General features: G+C 44.0%; 1 protein-coding gene across 4 annotated transcripts in view; it reads left to right on the forward strand.

Moving 5' to 3' along the window:
* The window catches only part of CDC6 (cell division cycle 6), an 18,644-nt gene extending 8,498 nt beyond the window's left edge, over positions 1-10,146 (forward strand). The window contains exons 8-12 of one of the 4 annotated variants that reach the window (XM_037727390.1): positions 230-330; positions 1,594-1,658; positions 6,030-6,232; positions 6,979-7,119; positions 7,431-7,852. In XM_037727390.1, coding sequence (XP_037583318.1) covers positions 230-330; positions 1,594-1,658; positions 6,030-6,232; positions 6,979-7,119; positions 7,431-7,520 — 600 coding nt within the window. In that variant the 3' untranslated portion in view covers positions 7,521-7,852. Of the gene's footprint in view, positions 1-229; positions 331-840; positions 1,528-1,593; positions 1,663-6,029; positions 6,233-6,978; positions 7,120-7,430 lie in introns of those variants that run through there. The other 3 variants (XM_017497131.2, XM_017497130.2, XM_017497132.2) reach the window with 3 other exon arrangements.
* Positions 10,147-14,188: the final 4,042 nt, after the last annotated feature.

The raw sequence follows: 14,188 nt of genomic DNA on the forward strand, positions 1-14,188 counted from the left end.
TGAGGCAGGAGAATTGCCTGAACCCAGGAGGCGGAGGTCGCGGTGAGCCGAGATCGCGCCATTGCACTCCAGCCTGGGTAACAAGAGTGAAACTCCGTCTCAAAAAGAAAAAAAAAAAGAGTTGCCAATCAAGTTTAGGGTTAAATGTGAAAATATTTATGCTTGGGACCTAAATTACAGAGGGAGAATCTTATAGTTCAAACTGTCATCTTCTATGTCTTGTCTGAAGGTATCTAGAGATCAGGTTCTGGACAATGCTGCAATTCAATTCTGTGCCCGCAAAGTCTCTGCTGTTTCAGGAGATGTTCGAAAAGCGCTAGATGTTTGCAGGTGAGTTATGACACTTGGCTGCTTTTATTTAAAAAAAAAAAAGAAATGCTGTTAATTGTCTCGTGTAACTCAAGTGAATGTGGCTTAAGAGGCTCAGTTCTGCTACTTTTTTAGGCCCAGAAAGGAGGACTTGTTTCTCAGTAGGGAGCTGTGGATTTCCACCGTGTTAATGTCTAAAACATTATCAGTCCATTACCTACAGAGGGAGAAACAAATGAGATGTTGCTGGCACTCCCTGTGGTGATTATAGATTGGTTAATTACATTTGTATTAAAAAAGACTCCAGTTTACTTTTCCATTAGCTGATCTCAAGCAGGTTTATTTATGGACCTGAACCATCTTTGCCTTTAGACTTTTTCCCTCTTCCTTTCCTTTTGTCAGCACCCCTTCTTCCCTCCAGTTGGTGGTCCCCTAGAGTTGTACTCTAGACCTCTTTCTCCCTTCCCATCCCCCTGTCCCTCCTGCTGGGGAAAGCCTCTGTGCTGACTGATGAAATTTCTTCCTTCCCAGTAGGGACACTGGGTCCATTAAAATGATACTTGCTGTGCTGGCCTGCTGGTCCAACCTCCCCCTATTGCCATGCAGAAGATCCAGGTCTGGCTTATGGCTTCCTGTGGGCAAAGTACTTTGGAGAGAGCAGTGGGAGAGTCAGCTCTTCCTGTTGCTAGATTGCATGATCCTGAATTTAAAAGTTTCCTCTAATCAGCAAACTACTTGGGTTAAGACTGCAACTATGAGCAATAGTCATGTAGGCTAGCGCGGTTTAGCCTACACATATCCTATGTATATATAACGGAAGATATCCCTTTTAGGTTTTGTGTGTATGGGTGGTGTTGGCTCCCTTTAGTCAGTCACCCACACTACATATCCTCTCCTACCATGACATTTCTCCTCACCCAAAATGTTATCATTGGCTTAATGTATGATGACCTACTTGGCATCTATTAGGAGGAAACCATGGAAGTTTCTCAAATCTGACATCCATGAATTATTTCAAAGCAATTAAGTCCCCTTATCTGAGAAATAAATCTGTAATTTTAAAGTCCCAGTTTTATTTTGGGACTTTAAAATTACAAAACATCGTAATTTTAAAGTTATACATAGGATATATGTAGGCTAAACCATTTAGCCTACATGACTGTTGCTCATAGTTGCAGTCTTTGAGCAATAGTCATTAATGTGCCTGCTTTTGAGATTGGTGGTTTGGTATGGTGTTTGCTTTGGCTTAGACTAAATTAATTCAAAAAAATTTTTTTTTTATAGGAGAGCTGTTGAAATTGTAGAGTCAGATGTCAAAAGCCAGACTATTCTCAAACCACTGTCTGAATGTAAGTAGTTTATCTCCTTCCTATCTTCCTTTGTAATTAGAAGCTTAGCTTTTCTGAGGAAAGAGGTAGAAAGATGAATGAACATAGTTAAATCCAAACTCACCCATTTTTATGTGTGTCTTTTTTAGTCAGTTTCATCTACTTTATTTCAATCTTGCCTGCCAGTACTATAGTTCATGCATTACTGGAAATGAGTTCCCGAGGTGTTGCGTAAATGGCTAGGACAGAGTGAGTTTTCTTTTTAAGCTCTAGAAATGAAAATTGTAGACAATGAGTTTGGATCAGCTCTCTGGGTGCTTATGTTGAGTGCACTTTAGGTCTCAATATAGGTGAAAGCAAAGCCTGATAAATAATGGAGAATTGGGTAAAAGAACTGCGAGGCCCCATGCAGTGGTTCACACCTGTAATACCAGGACTTTGGGAGGCCAAGGCGGGAGGATCGCTTGATACCAGCCTGGGCAATGTAGTGAGGACTCGTTTCTACAAAAAAAATTTTTTTTTAAATTTTGCAGCCATAAAAAATGAGTTGGCTGGGTGCGGTGGCTCATGCCTGTAATCCTAGCACTTGAAGGCTGAGGAGGGCGGATCAGTTTAGACCATCCTGACCAACGTAGATAAACCCCGTCTCTAAAAATACAAAAATTACCTGGGCATGGTGTCCCGCGCCTGTAATCTCAGCTGCTCAGGAGGCTGAGGTAGGAGAATTGCTTGAACCTGGGAGGCAGAGGTTGCAGTGAGCTGAGATCATGCCACTGCACTCCATTCTGGGTGACAGAGCGAGACTCTGTCTCAAAGGAAAAAAAAAATGAGTTCATGTCCTTTGTAGGGACATGAATGAAGCTGGAAACAATCATTCTCAGCAAACTAACACAAGAACAAAACCAAACACTGCATGTTCTCACTCGTAAGTGGGTGTTGAACAATGAGAACACATGGACACAGGGAGGGGGACATCACACACTGGGGCCTGCTGGGGGTGGGGCCCAAAGGAAGGGAGAACATGCAGGACTTAAAAACCTAGATGATGGGTTGATTAGTGCAGCAAGCCATCATGGCACATGTATACGTATTTTACAAACCTGCATGTTCTGTACATGTATCCCAGGGTTTAAAGTAAAAAAAAATTAATTAGCCAAGCATGGTGTGCACCTGTAGTCATAGCTACTTGGGAGGCTGAGACAGGAGAATCGCTTGAGCTGGGGAGGCGGAGTTTGCAGTGAGCTGAGATCGTACCACTGCACTCCCAGCCTGGGCAACAGAGTGAGACTCTGTCTCAAAAAATAATAAGAAGAAGAAGAATTATAAGTTCAACTTGGGATATCTCAAGCATTTATTTATTTATTTATCTCTCTCAAGCATTTAAACAAGTCTAGAGGGTAGAGGTAAAAATATCATATTGCTACAGTAAGCTACACACTATCACAAATGACAAAATTAATTTTCCATTCCCTCAGCCTTGATTTGGTTGTGGCAAATGTAAATGGCCATGAACTACATATCTTACAGTATTTGATATCCAGTGGTAGTCTTTATAAACAGAATAGTAAGATTTGATTGTTTCTTTTTGACTCCTGCACTGGTTGGGAGTTAGTAAAATTGTTTCTGGCATTATAGTTTTGCATGAAGTTCTTTTTTTCATCAATTTGCTAAAATAAAAAAACTAAAAATAATTTCAGAAGTAGCCAAGATTAGTGCTTAGGCTAATAGTAGGCAATATGTATAGATTTAGATACTGGTTTCTTCCTCCTCTTCAATTTTTCAGATTATTCCCTTTTCCCCTCCTTTTTCCCCACCAGTAACATTTAGGCTTGTCACTGGCCCCCGTGAGCACCACTAGCACGAATATAACTAAAAAAGGTAAAGAGGTTGTAAGTTCTATCTTTTGATTTCTGGATTGTGTGGGATTGGCTTTTTTTTTTCTTTTTTTTTCTTTTTTCTTTTTGTGTGAGACAAGGTCTTGCTCTGTCTCTCACGCTGGAGTCCAGTGATGCGATTATGGCTGGTGCAATCATGGCTAACTACAGTTGCAACCTCCCGGGCCCAAGCAATCCTCTTCTCACCTCAGCCTCCCCAGTTCCAGCTATTGCTAATTTTAAAATTTTTGTAGAGTCATTGGGTGAGGGACTCTCATGTTGCCCAGGTTGGTCTCAAACTCCTGGGATGAAGTGATTCTCCCGCCTTGGTCTCCTACAGCATTGGAATTACAGGCGTGAGCCACCACACACCAAGGTTGAGATTGGCTTTTAATGGTTCCAGAAAGCTATAGGGAGATTGACTTCAACTAAATATAAGAAGAAAATTTCTAATAACTAGAACTAACTGGGCTTCCTGGAAACATAGTGGGTTCTCGAGCATTGAAGATATTCAGACAAAAGTTGGATAGATGCCACTTGTTGAGATTGTTTTAGAGAGGACTCAGCCATTGGGTAGGGAGTAAAAATAGACTTCGAAATTCCTTTGAGCTTTAAGATTCTCTTACTTGATCTGTGATCTCTGGTTTCTCCATTAGTCCTCTGCAGCATCCCTCTGTGGTAATGAAATATTATAGAAGGAAATTGTTATGGGGCAACTGCAAGTGATTCAGGTGGTAACTGCAGGCAAAAGTTGTTACAGAGCACCTCTCTCTGTCTTGCAATTCATGCATCTCCAAACAATGAGACCATAGTTTTTTTTTTTTGAGACAGGGTCTCACTCTGTCACCCAGGCTAGAGTGCAGTGGTGTGGTCTCAGCTCAATGAAACCTCCTCCTCCCAGGTTCAAGCCATCCTCCCACCCCAGCCTCCTGAGTAGCTGGGACCACAGGCGCATATCACTATGCCCTGCAATTTTTTTGTATTTTTAGTAGAGGTGGGGTTTCACCTTGTTGCCCAAGCTGGTCATCAATCCCTGAGCTCAAGCCATTTGTTATTTTTCCTGATCCTCTCCCTCCTCCCACCCTCCACTCTCGTATAGGCCCCAGTGTGTGTTATCCCTTCTAGGTGTCCATGTGTTCTCATCATTTAGTTGCCACTTAGAAGTGAGAACATGCGGTATTTGGTTTTCTGTTCCTACAGTAGTTTGCTAAGGATATAGTCTTATGCAGCTTATTGGCAGTTTCCCAACCCCTGGCTTTTATTAAGATGATGATATCTGGCTAGGCATGGTGGCTCACTCCCATAATCCCAGCGCTTTGAGAGGCCAAGGAGGGCAGATTGCTTGAGCTTAGGAGTTCAAGACCAGCCTTGGCAACATGATGAAACCCCATCTCTACAAAAATTAACAAAAAAAAGATGGTGCTATCTACAGCATACCCAGTGACATTTTCTCAAGTGTTGGCTGTACTGCTGATCAGCTTGGGCAAGTGAACTAAACCTCAAAGGTCATTTGGGGAGGCCATCTGAAGGACTGATATGGCAGTGACTTTACTCTCCACATTTAGCCACACATTTGATCGAAAATATTAGGTAATTTTCCAACTTTTTTTTCTTTTTTGTTTTTCTTTTCTTTCTTTTTTTTTTTTTTTTTTTTTTTCAGAGCTTTGCTCTTGTCGCCTAGGCTGGAGTGCAGTGGCATGATCTCTGCTCACTGCAACCTCTGCTTCCCAGGTTCAAGTGATTCTCCTGTCTCAGCCTCCTGAATAGCTGGGATTACAGGTCCCTGCCACCACGCCCGGCTAATTTTTTGTATTTTTAGTAGAGATGGGGTTTCATCATGTTAGGCAGGCTGATCTTGAACTCCTGACCTCAGGTGATGTGCCCACCTTGGCCTCCCAAAGTGCTGGGATTACAGGCATGAGCCACCATGCCTGGCCTTTTTTTCCTTTCTTAATTACTAGGCACAGTCACCATCTTTGCTTCAAGGTTCTGTTCTTCTTATACCTCTCAGATACTAGGAACTAGCCTGCTGTGGTGGCATGCACCTGTAGTTCTAGCTACTCAGGAGGCTGAGACAGGAGGATCACTTGAGCCCAGGAAGTCAAGGCAGCAGTGAGCCATGCTAGTGCCACTGCACTGCAGCCTGAGCAAGAGATCTTATTCCCCACGCCCCTAAAAAAAGGAATACAGTCGTTCTCTGTCTGGTCGTTTCATGAGGTAGGTTTTGTCCCTCTGATGTTAAATTACATTCCATAGAACAAAATAGCTCACTATTTGGCCCAGAGAAAGGGTAACCCTAATTTTCAAGTCATCTACATTATTTTGACATCTTTAAGAGAATAGCATTATCTCTCATCCTTTGGCCTCTGGTTAGAGAGTTGGAACCTCTGCTTTGCCACCATGTGACTGTACTTGAAATTCCTTTAGCTCAAACTTAGTATCATTTGTTTCATCATGCATACACACACACACACAATATTTTAGAAATTGAATTAAGCTTGACTTACTTACTTTATAGGTAGATCACCTTCTGAGCCTTTGATTCCCAAGAGGGTTGGTCTTATTCATATATCCCAAGTCATTTCAGAAGTTGATGGTAACAGGATGACCTTGAGCCAAGAAGGAGCACACGATTCCTTCCCTCTTCAGCAGAAGATCTTGGTCTGCTCTTTGATGCTCTTGATCAAGCAGTTGAAAATCAAAGAGGTCACTCTGGGGAAGGTAAGTTGGGATGGAGCAGATGGAGCAGAGGTAGAGATGAGAATCTGCTTTGCAGAGCAGGTATTTTCCAAAAGGCCTATGATACTTCAGCTGATAGGAATTTAAAATGGATTTTAACAGTAAGAATTAATACTGGTAATGGCCAGGTACGGTGACTCATGCCTATAATCCTTGCACTTTGGGAGGCCGAGGAGGGTGGATTACCTGAGCTCAGGAGTTCAAGACCAGCTTGGGGAACATGGTGAAACCCCTGTCTCTAGTAAAAATACAAAAAATTAGCCGGGCGTGGTGGTATGCCCCTGTAACCCCGGCTACTAGGGAAGCTGATACAGGAAAATTGCTTGAACCCAGGAGATGGAAGTTGCAGTGAGCTGAGATCACGCCATTGCAATCCAGCCTGGGCAACAGAGCAAGACTCCGTCTAAAAAAAAAAAAATTAATACTGGGGCTATGTAAAAGGCACCTATTTTCCTTGGGTTGTGGTTGAGAGTTTACCATTAATCTTTCCCCATGCTCCCCTTCATTTCTGCATCTCTCTATGAAATATATAAAGCCCCTTTCCTACATTACTGTATAGTCTTTTGGGAATATCTACAGAATGACTGTTTAAGGATTTTATTGAAAAGAGGAGAAATAGGGTATTCAGATAAGTTTTTTGCTAACTCAGACTCACGTTTCTTAAATGATTAAAGGCTATAAGCAATGTGACTTTTAAGCAGCATTTGTTCTCCCTTGTTTCCTCCCAGTTATATGAAGCCTATAGTAAAGTCTGTCGCAAACAGCAGGTGGCGGCTGTGGACCAGTCAGAGTGTTTGTCACTTTCAGGGCTTTTGGAGGCCAGGGGCATTTTAGGATTAAAGAAAAACAAGGAAACCCGCTTGACAAAGGTACAACTGCTTTTTTGTGACAGTGTTTTTAATTGTCCTATTTTGTAGAGTGATGCTAAAGTCAAGGTTTACTGTTACACAAGTTGACCACAGTTAAACAAGTCAACAAGTCAGAGTTAAACCTTGTTAGCTAAGGTTTAAGGTGTGTAAAGATGGGAGTGTAGTATGAATATTTTTTCAGCCTATTGGAAAAAAAGTGTTTAACTTTCTTGCCTCTTGTGAGAAAAGTTTAATATGGTAGAAGTTTCTGTACTGATAACTTTGCTTTTGTGAGTTCTCCAGCATGAAAAATCCTTTTCTCTTTTTTCCAGGTGTCTTTCAAGATTGAAGAGAAGGAAATAGAGCATGCTCTGAAAGATAAAGCTTTAATTGGAAATATCTTAGCTACTGGATTGCCTTAAATTCTTCTCTTACACCCCACCCGAAAGTATTTATCTGGCATTTAGAGAGCTACAGTCTTCATTTTAGTGCTTTACACATTCAGGTCTGAAAACAAATATGACCTTTTTTACTTGAAACCAATGGATTTTAATCTATAGATTCTTTAATATTAGCACAGAATAATATCTTTAGGTCTTATTATTTTTACCTATACAAGTGATCAGGTAGATCCTTTTTAATTACATTTACTACTTCTACCACTGTGTATCTCTAGCCACTGTGCTTACAAGTGTACAGATCTGAAATGTGTCTATATTTACCTCTTTGTTTGCTCAAATATGACTGTGTTTTTGTTTTTGTTTTTTTGAGACCGAGTCTCGCCCTGTTGCCCAGGCTGGAGCACAGTGGCGCGATCTTGGCTCACTTCAGCGTTCACTTCCTGAGATCAAGCGATTCTCTTGCCTCAGCCTCCCGAGTAGCTGGCATTACAGATGGGCACCACCACATCCGACTAATTTTTGTATTTTTAGTAGAGATGGGGTTTTACCATGTTGGCCAGGCTGGTCTTAAACACCTGACCCTCAAGTGATCTGTCCACCTCGGCCTCCCAGAATGCTAGGATTACAGGTGTGAACCACCACCCCCAGCCATGAGTGTATTTTGTTCAGAACTTTGAGGTTAGGGTAAGAAGAATGTAAAAGAATGATCCAGGAAAATTAAGCAAGTCCACGTGGAGATTTGGAGGACACTGGTTAAAGAATTTATTTATTTTTAGAGTATACTATGTTCACAGCACAGATACTACAACATTGTGACATTTTAAAGGCTCTTTGAGTTTCTTGGGCACCTCCAAGGGCGCTGGGGTTGTAAGGAGGCTGTAACTACAGATTGTGAATATATTTATTTTCAAATTGTATTCTTTGTCTTTTTAAGCAATTAGATTTCAAGAGTGCTCATGCTTTCAAAAGTAAATGAAAATTTCTTCCTAGACTGTCCCACAGTCTTTGCGGTCCTTAGATGAAACCACTTGTTTCAAGATGCCTTAGTTTGGGGTTGGGTTTTCATCTAAACACATTTGTTTCCAGTCTTAGATAAATTAGTCCATATGGTTGGTTAATCAAGAGTCTTCTGGGTTTGGTTTGGTGCCATTAAATGGCAATTTGTGACTGAGACACCAGAGGGCACCATTATAACATTGACTGCTTTGAAAGTGGTTGCTTGGGGCTGAGGTAGTTTTGGGGGAAAGAGGGAAGTTCTCATTTAATTTGTTTGGGAGATTGCTGTACTTTTATAACTTAAGCAAATGCCTGAAATGTAAACCATGTATGATATGAATGAGCTGAGAGCCAGTGACCCTGAGCTCCCCTGCTGCTGCCTCTACCTTTCTGACATGGCCTTCCATCTGGGAATTTGATACATGTACAAATGATCTGTTGGCCACTGTTTCATTCATCCTGCCCACTGTAACCTTGTAATGTGATCTGAGCTCCAACAGGTGGTATGGTATAGAGGCAGGGAAAGCAGAGAGAGCTCTCTGAAATGAACACTACCCACTGGTGTGTGTAGCACAAGATAGTCTGTAGGCATGAGTCTGAATGTGGTTCTCACCCTCACACTTGTTTACTAGAACATTCATTCCCTCTGAAGGTAGTTTGCACATGGGAAACACAGTTCTATACCTAGAAGGTTGGAAAGTGTCTGGGACTATAAGGGTTAACAGTCATAATTGCAAAGATTGTCCGAAGGCTGATGGAAAGCAGAGACTGAATGGGATTGAGAACAGATGCGAAGCTTGATTTAAATTACATTTTATTGGATGCTGCAGCCTTAAGAGACGTGACTGCTTTACAGTTTGTTTCCACACTGTGGGCAGCTGCTGTCTGTTCTGTGTCCACAGTAGGCTCTTGCCCAATAAGGAGCAGCCTCCCCACCTCGTTGTGTTTGAGGCTTGGCGCCTTCCTCTTAACTGTAGGGCTTGAGTCAGGAACATGGCTTGACTCGCAGTGGGGCTGCTATGTATCCTCCCTGGCTTCCAGCCAAAATTGCATTGGTAGGTTCAAAGGGGCCAAATTTCTTTCCCCTCTACCTCCTTTCTCTCCCTTTCTCCTGGTATTTGGAAATAGGGTTTTCTGTCTACTGATTTGTTAGTTTCCTTTTCTTTATTTCTCTCCCCACTGTCAATTTCTAGGTCATTGCTGCTCTTAAGACTTTAGCAATTGGAACAGGGTTGGTTCTGTCAATGATGGGTGAAGCAGACTTCGTGTCCCTGCTTGGCTTCCGCTGCCCTGTTGGGAGCAAAAGCTGATATATGTTTGTCAGTAAAGTCTTAAGTGTAATTCAGACCTCTGAGGAAGAAAGCTCTTTCCTTGCTGGCTTTTCTCACTGAAGCTGAGAGCTACAGGAAGGTTTTAGTGGGATGGGATGGGCTTGTGGTTAGCACTTTTTGCCAGGATCTTAGGCTGCTTCACTTAGAGTAGTGGCAAAGATGCTGACCTACATTCTTCCTTTTGACGGTGGTGGAGTGTGTGCTATATCCTGGTTAATCTCTTCCCCCACCCCAAGGAAGCTGATTAAGCGTCCATAGAGTGTTGGGTATTGCCATGGAAAGAGCATAGACAAAATAAATTGGTGTGTGTTTCAACCCCAGAGCTGCCAGACATTTCTGGCTCAATGAAGACTTGCCTGTGGCTAGCTAACTGCAAGAATGTGTGAGGTCCAGTCTGGGTGTGGTGGCTCACGCCTGTAATCCCAGCACTTTGGGAGATGGAGGCAGGCGGATCACCTGAGGTCAGGAGTTTGAGACCAGCCTAGCCAACATGGCAAAACCTTGTCTCTACTAAAATAAATTAGCCAGGCATGGTAGCATGCACCTGTAATCCTGGCTACTGGGAGGCTGAGGCAGGAGAATCACTTGAACCTTGGAGGCGGAGGTTGCTGTGAGCTGAGATTGCACCATTGCACTACAGCCTGAGCAACAGAGAAGACTCTCGTCTCAAAAAAAATATATATGCCAGGTGCCCTGGCTTATACCTGTAATCCCAGCACTTTGGGGGGCCAAGGCGGGCGGATCACTTGAGGGCTGGGAGTTCAAGACCAGCCTGGCCAACATGGCGAAACACCATCTCTACTAAAAGTAGAAAAACTCTCTGGGTGCCATAGTACACGCCATAATCACAGCTACTCTGGAGGCTGGGGCAGGAGAATTGCTTGAGTCTGGGAGGTGGAGGTTGTAGTGAGATGAGATCATGGCACTGTACTCCAGAATGGGTGACAGAATGAGACTGTCTCAAAAAAGCAAAATGTGTGAGGTCCAAGCTACTCAGAGATTAAAAAGTTGGCAGAGCCTTGTTCTTTCTGTGCCCCCCACTACCACCAAGTCACATTGCTCCTTACCTTTAAGTGTCCCTTTGAATATACACCAAGCTAGGTGTGGTGGCTCATGCCTGTAATGCCAACACTTTGGGAGGAGGTGACAGCAGGAGGATTATTTCAAGTCAGGAGTTTGAGACCAGCTTGGGCAACATAGTGAGAACCTTTCACCTGGCTTCTCTACCAAAAAAATCTTAAAAGTTAGTTGGGCATAGTGGTATGCACCTGTAGTCCCAGCTACTCAGGAAGCTGATGTGGGAGGATGCTTTGAGCCCAGGAGTTCAACTCAGCATGGGCTGTAATCATACCACTGCATTACAGCCTGGGTGACAGTGAGACCCTGTCTCTAAGAAGAAAAAGCAGACACACCAATAAGAATGAGAAGTTGGGAATAATATGTGACGTAGGTTATATTTTTTAAAAAATATCTTGAGAGGTGTTACCTTGACTGCTGAGGGAGAACAAAAGAGAGCCAATATTGAAATTTTACTTACATTTGTATCTGTCCCTAGCAATTAGTATAGTGCCTAATACCTGGTACGTACTCAACAGTTGTTGAACAGATAATGAACCCAGTAAGATGCTGCTGTTCCCTCCATGGTAAGGACAGTTCTAAGCTGAAGTTAAAAGTTGGTGGTTCTTTTGCACAGAGGTGGAGCAGGCCCCTGCATAAGAAGGGTGCTGTGTCTTACCAAATGTGTCTTGGCACAGTTTTGGAGCATTTGTTAGCCTCACAGATGCATTCCAGTTGTTCCCTCTGATGTAGTGGCATTTTGCTTGAGACACCTTCCATGTTGCTGATGGGGCGCTTTGGCTATGAGGGGAGGGCCTTATTGACAGGCTGCTTGTCTGGATGTTACTTGGTGTGGGTAGATAGGCCAGAAACTGGGTCTCTAGGCAAGGGTTTAGGGAGGAGCCCACCTTTGATGTCCTACTTTTTAACTTAGGGAAAGTTGTGATCTCAGGGTCCTGAAAAGATAAGGCACCTTCTTTTAAGCTACAAACAGTGTAGGTCTTCCTCTTAAAAGAGGTGTGTTCTGTAAGGGGAGAAGGTGTGCCCTCTGGCCTCCCCTTGATTTTCAGCTCCATCCCCAAGGCACTGGCAGTGGAAGTTAATTGGGTGCAAGGGGCTTGGGTAAAGGCTGAAGACTGGCGAAAGGAGAGAGCCAGCTTCGTTTTTTAAAAAGCTCTAATTGAGTTCTGAATCAGCCTCACTCCCTTTGATCCCTCCTCTGTTTCCCACACTGCCTGAAAGAGCTAGATCAGCACTTTATAACAAGGGTGCGCCTGCTCCCTGCACCGCCCCCCTCTCCTGACGCTCTCTGCTGCCGCCATCCACTGCTTGTCTCCTTCAGTTAAGATAATGAAGATGCTGAGAGATAAAATGTGTATTTAATAAGGGTGGGGGTAGGGAGGCGGAAAGGGGCAACCAGGGCCTTCCCTAGTTTGGGGCCTCGCCAAGACTTAAGCTGAAAGCAAAGCTAGAATAAGACTTGGCCCCAGGGTGTGGGGGTTTCTGGGCCTCAATCCAGCTGACTTCACTGCCTGCTGTTTGCCCTAAATTCCCCCACCTCCACCCTCTCAACCCCACACTGCTTTCTTCTTGCTCCCAATGGGAAAAAGGACTCTTGCTTCGACTTTCTTTTCAGCTGGTAACTTGGCCTTTAGTGCGGTGCCCCCCACCCCAGTGTCAGCTGCAAGGTCGAGCTAGGGCAGCCCCCTCTAGCCTAGGCCTGTAGAAGCTGTGGGTTCACAGTGGGGAGTGAAAAAGCTGGAGTTAATGAAGACCAGCTGCTAGTCTGGATTCTGCCTGCAGCTAGCTGGAGGCCAGCCTTTGGTGGTGGTTGATGGGGGGTGGGGTGACCTCCATCCATGGGCACAACGATATCCTGTGGCAGCAGCTAGGCTTGTGCTTCTCTGAGCTTAGTTTTATCCTTAGTTTGTAAGAGAGTAGTCTGTTTCCTTCTCCCTACTCCTCTTCCCAAATAACACTCAGCTCTTATTGAACTTTATAACTGTAGTGGTGGCCCAGCTGAGATCTGAGGATCTCCAAGCCCTTTTGTAAACACTCATTAACTGCCTGGGAAGAACGAAGAGCCCTGTTTAACAGCTGGGAGAGAACTGAGGCACATTAGGGTGAAAGGCTTGACCTAAACTCACCCCATGGACTCCACCCTGGGGCCTTCCATCCTTACTGCCCAGCTCCTTTTCTGAGTTCCTCCTGGAAGACAAAAATGGTGTGGAGGCATTGCTGATGTCTTCTAGGGAGAGGCCATGCCCTCTCCTCTCAAGTCTGTCCCTGACTTCCTCTGGCCCTTATGACATTTTCCCTGATCTGCTGCTAGAGATATGTGCAACTCTCCTTGAAAAATGTTCTCAGTCCACAACTTCAGAATTCTTATCCGTCTTTCTCTTGCTCATCTAGCCCGCCAAACCTGAATTCTCTCTTTGAGCTACTAAGAAGATTGGCTATACTAAACTGAAACAGTGACCTTGAAGTTGATCTATTGTTTTGAGGTCCCTCTGCCCTATATTTATCCAGAATGGTACGTAGGAAAGTATTCTCTCTTTAACTTGTTTATTTTGGTCATAAAGATTCGGACCTTATTGAGGGCTGGGTAGAGGCCCTACTTGACCTCTAGGTTCTGCATCCTCTTCTTCCACTGACAATTACCATTTCCAGTAATAGATATAGCCCAAGGTCCTTTTTTGTTTTTTCTTCTTCTCTAACCCCACCTGCTTTTACTTTTGCCTATATATTTGCAGACCCCACACACACCCAGATACACACACATTGGTCCTACCTGTTTCCAGCTGCCATCTAAGTTAGCCTGCACTTTTTACAGGCTGAAAATCTGTTTTTTTCTCGCTGGATGGATGGCCTGCCTCCTAGGCACTTGACAATAAGTAGGAGGGATGAAGAGACTTCTGCAGTCCACAAGGAAGAGGACAGAAGTGAGCATCCAACCAAAAGGAATGCTCCCTTCCCCAAATTTCTAGCATTTAGCCTCAGCGGGAGTGGCAGGGAAAGAGATCTTAACCCCACCTCTAGCACCAAAACCTAAGTCCATCTGCTGAGGGCAGGCAGGAAGAAATGTCTCTTTTCTCCTGTTTTATGTCATCCTATCCTTGTTATCCATGTGCTGTGTATTTGAGACTGGGAACTGTTCCTGTCCCCAGCGGGTGATCAGACCCCCATCTTTGTTCCAGTGCGTTATTTCTCCCCCATCAGTCCTCCACTCTGCGCCGGCTGACCCAGTCAGGGCTGGTGTAAGAGGGCGGGGAGAGCCTTCTGTTCGGCGAGTGGGCTTTAGGACCC

This window comes from Cebus imitator, unplaced genomic scaffold, assembly GCF_001604975.1.
Source record: "Cebus imitator isolate Cc_AM_T3 unplaced genomic scaffold, Cebus_imitator-1.0 Scaffold228, whole genome shotgun sequence".
Classification (NCBI taxonomy): domain Eukaryota; kingdom Metazoa; phylum Chordata; class Mammalia; order Primates; family Cebidae; genus Cebus; species Cebus imitator.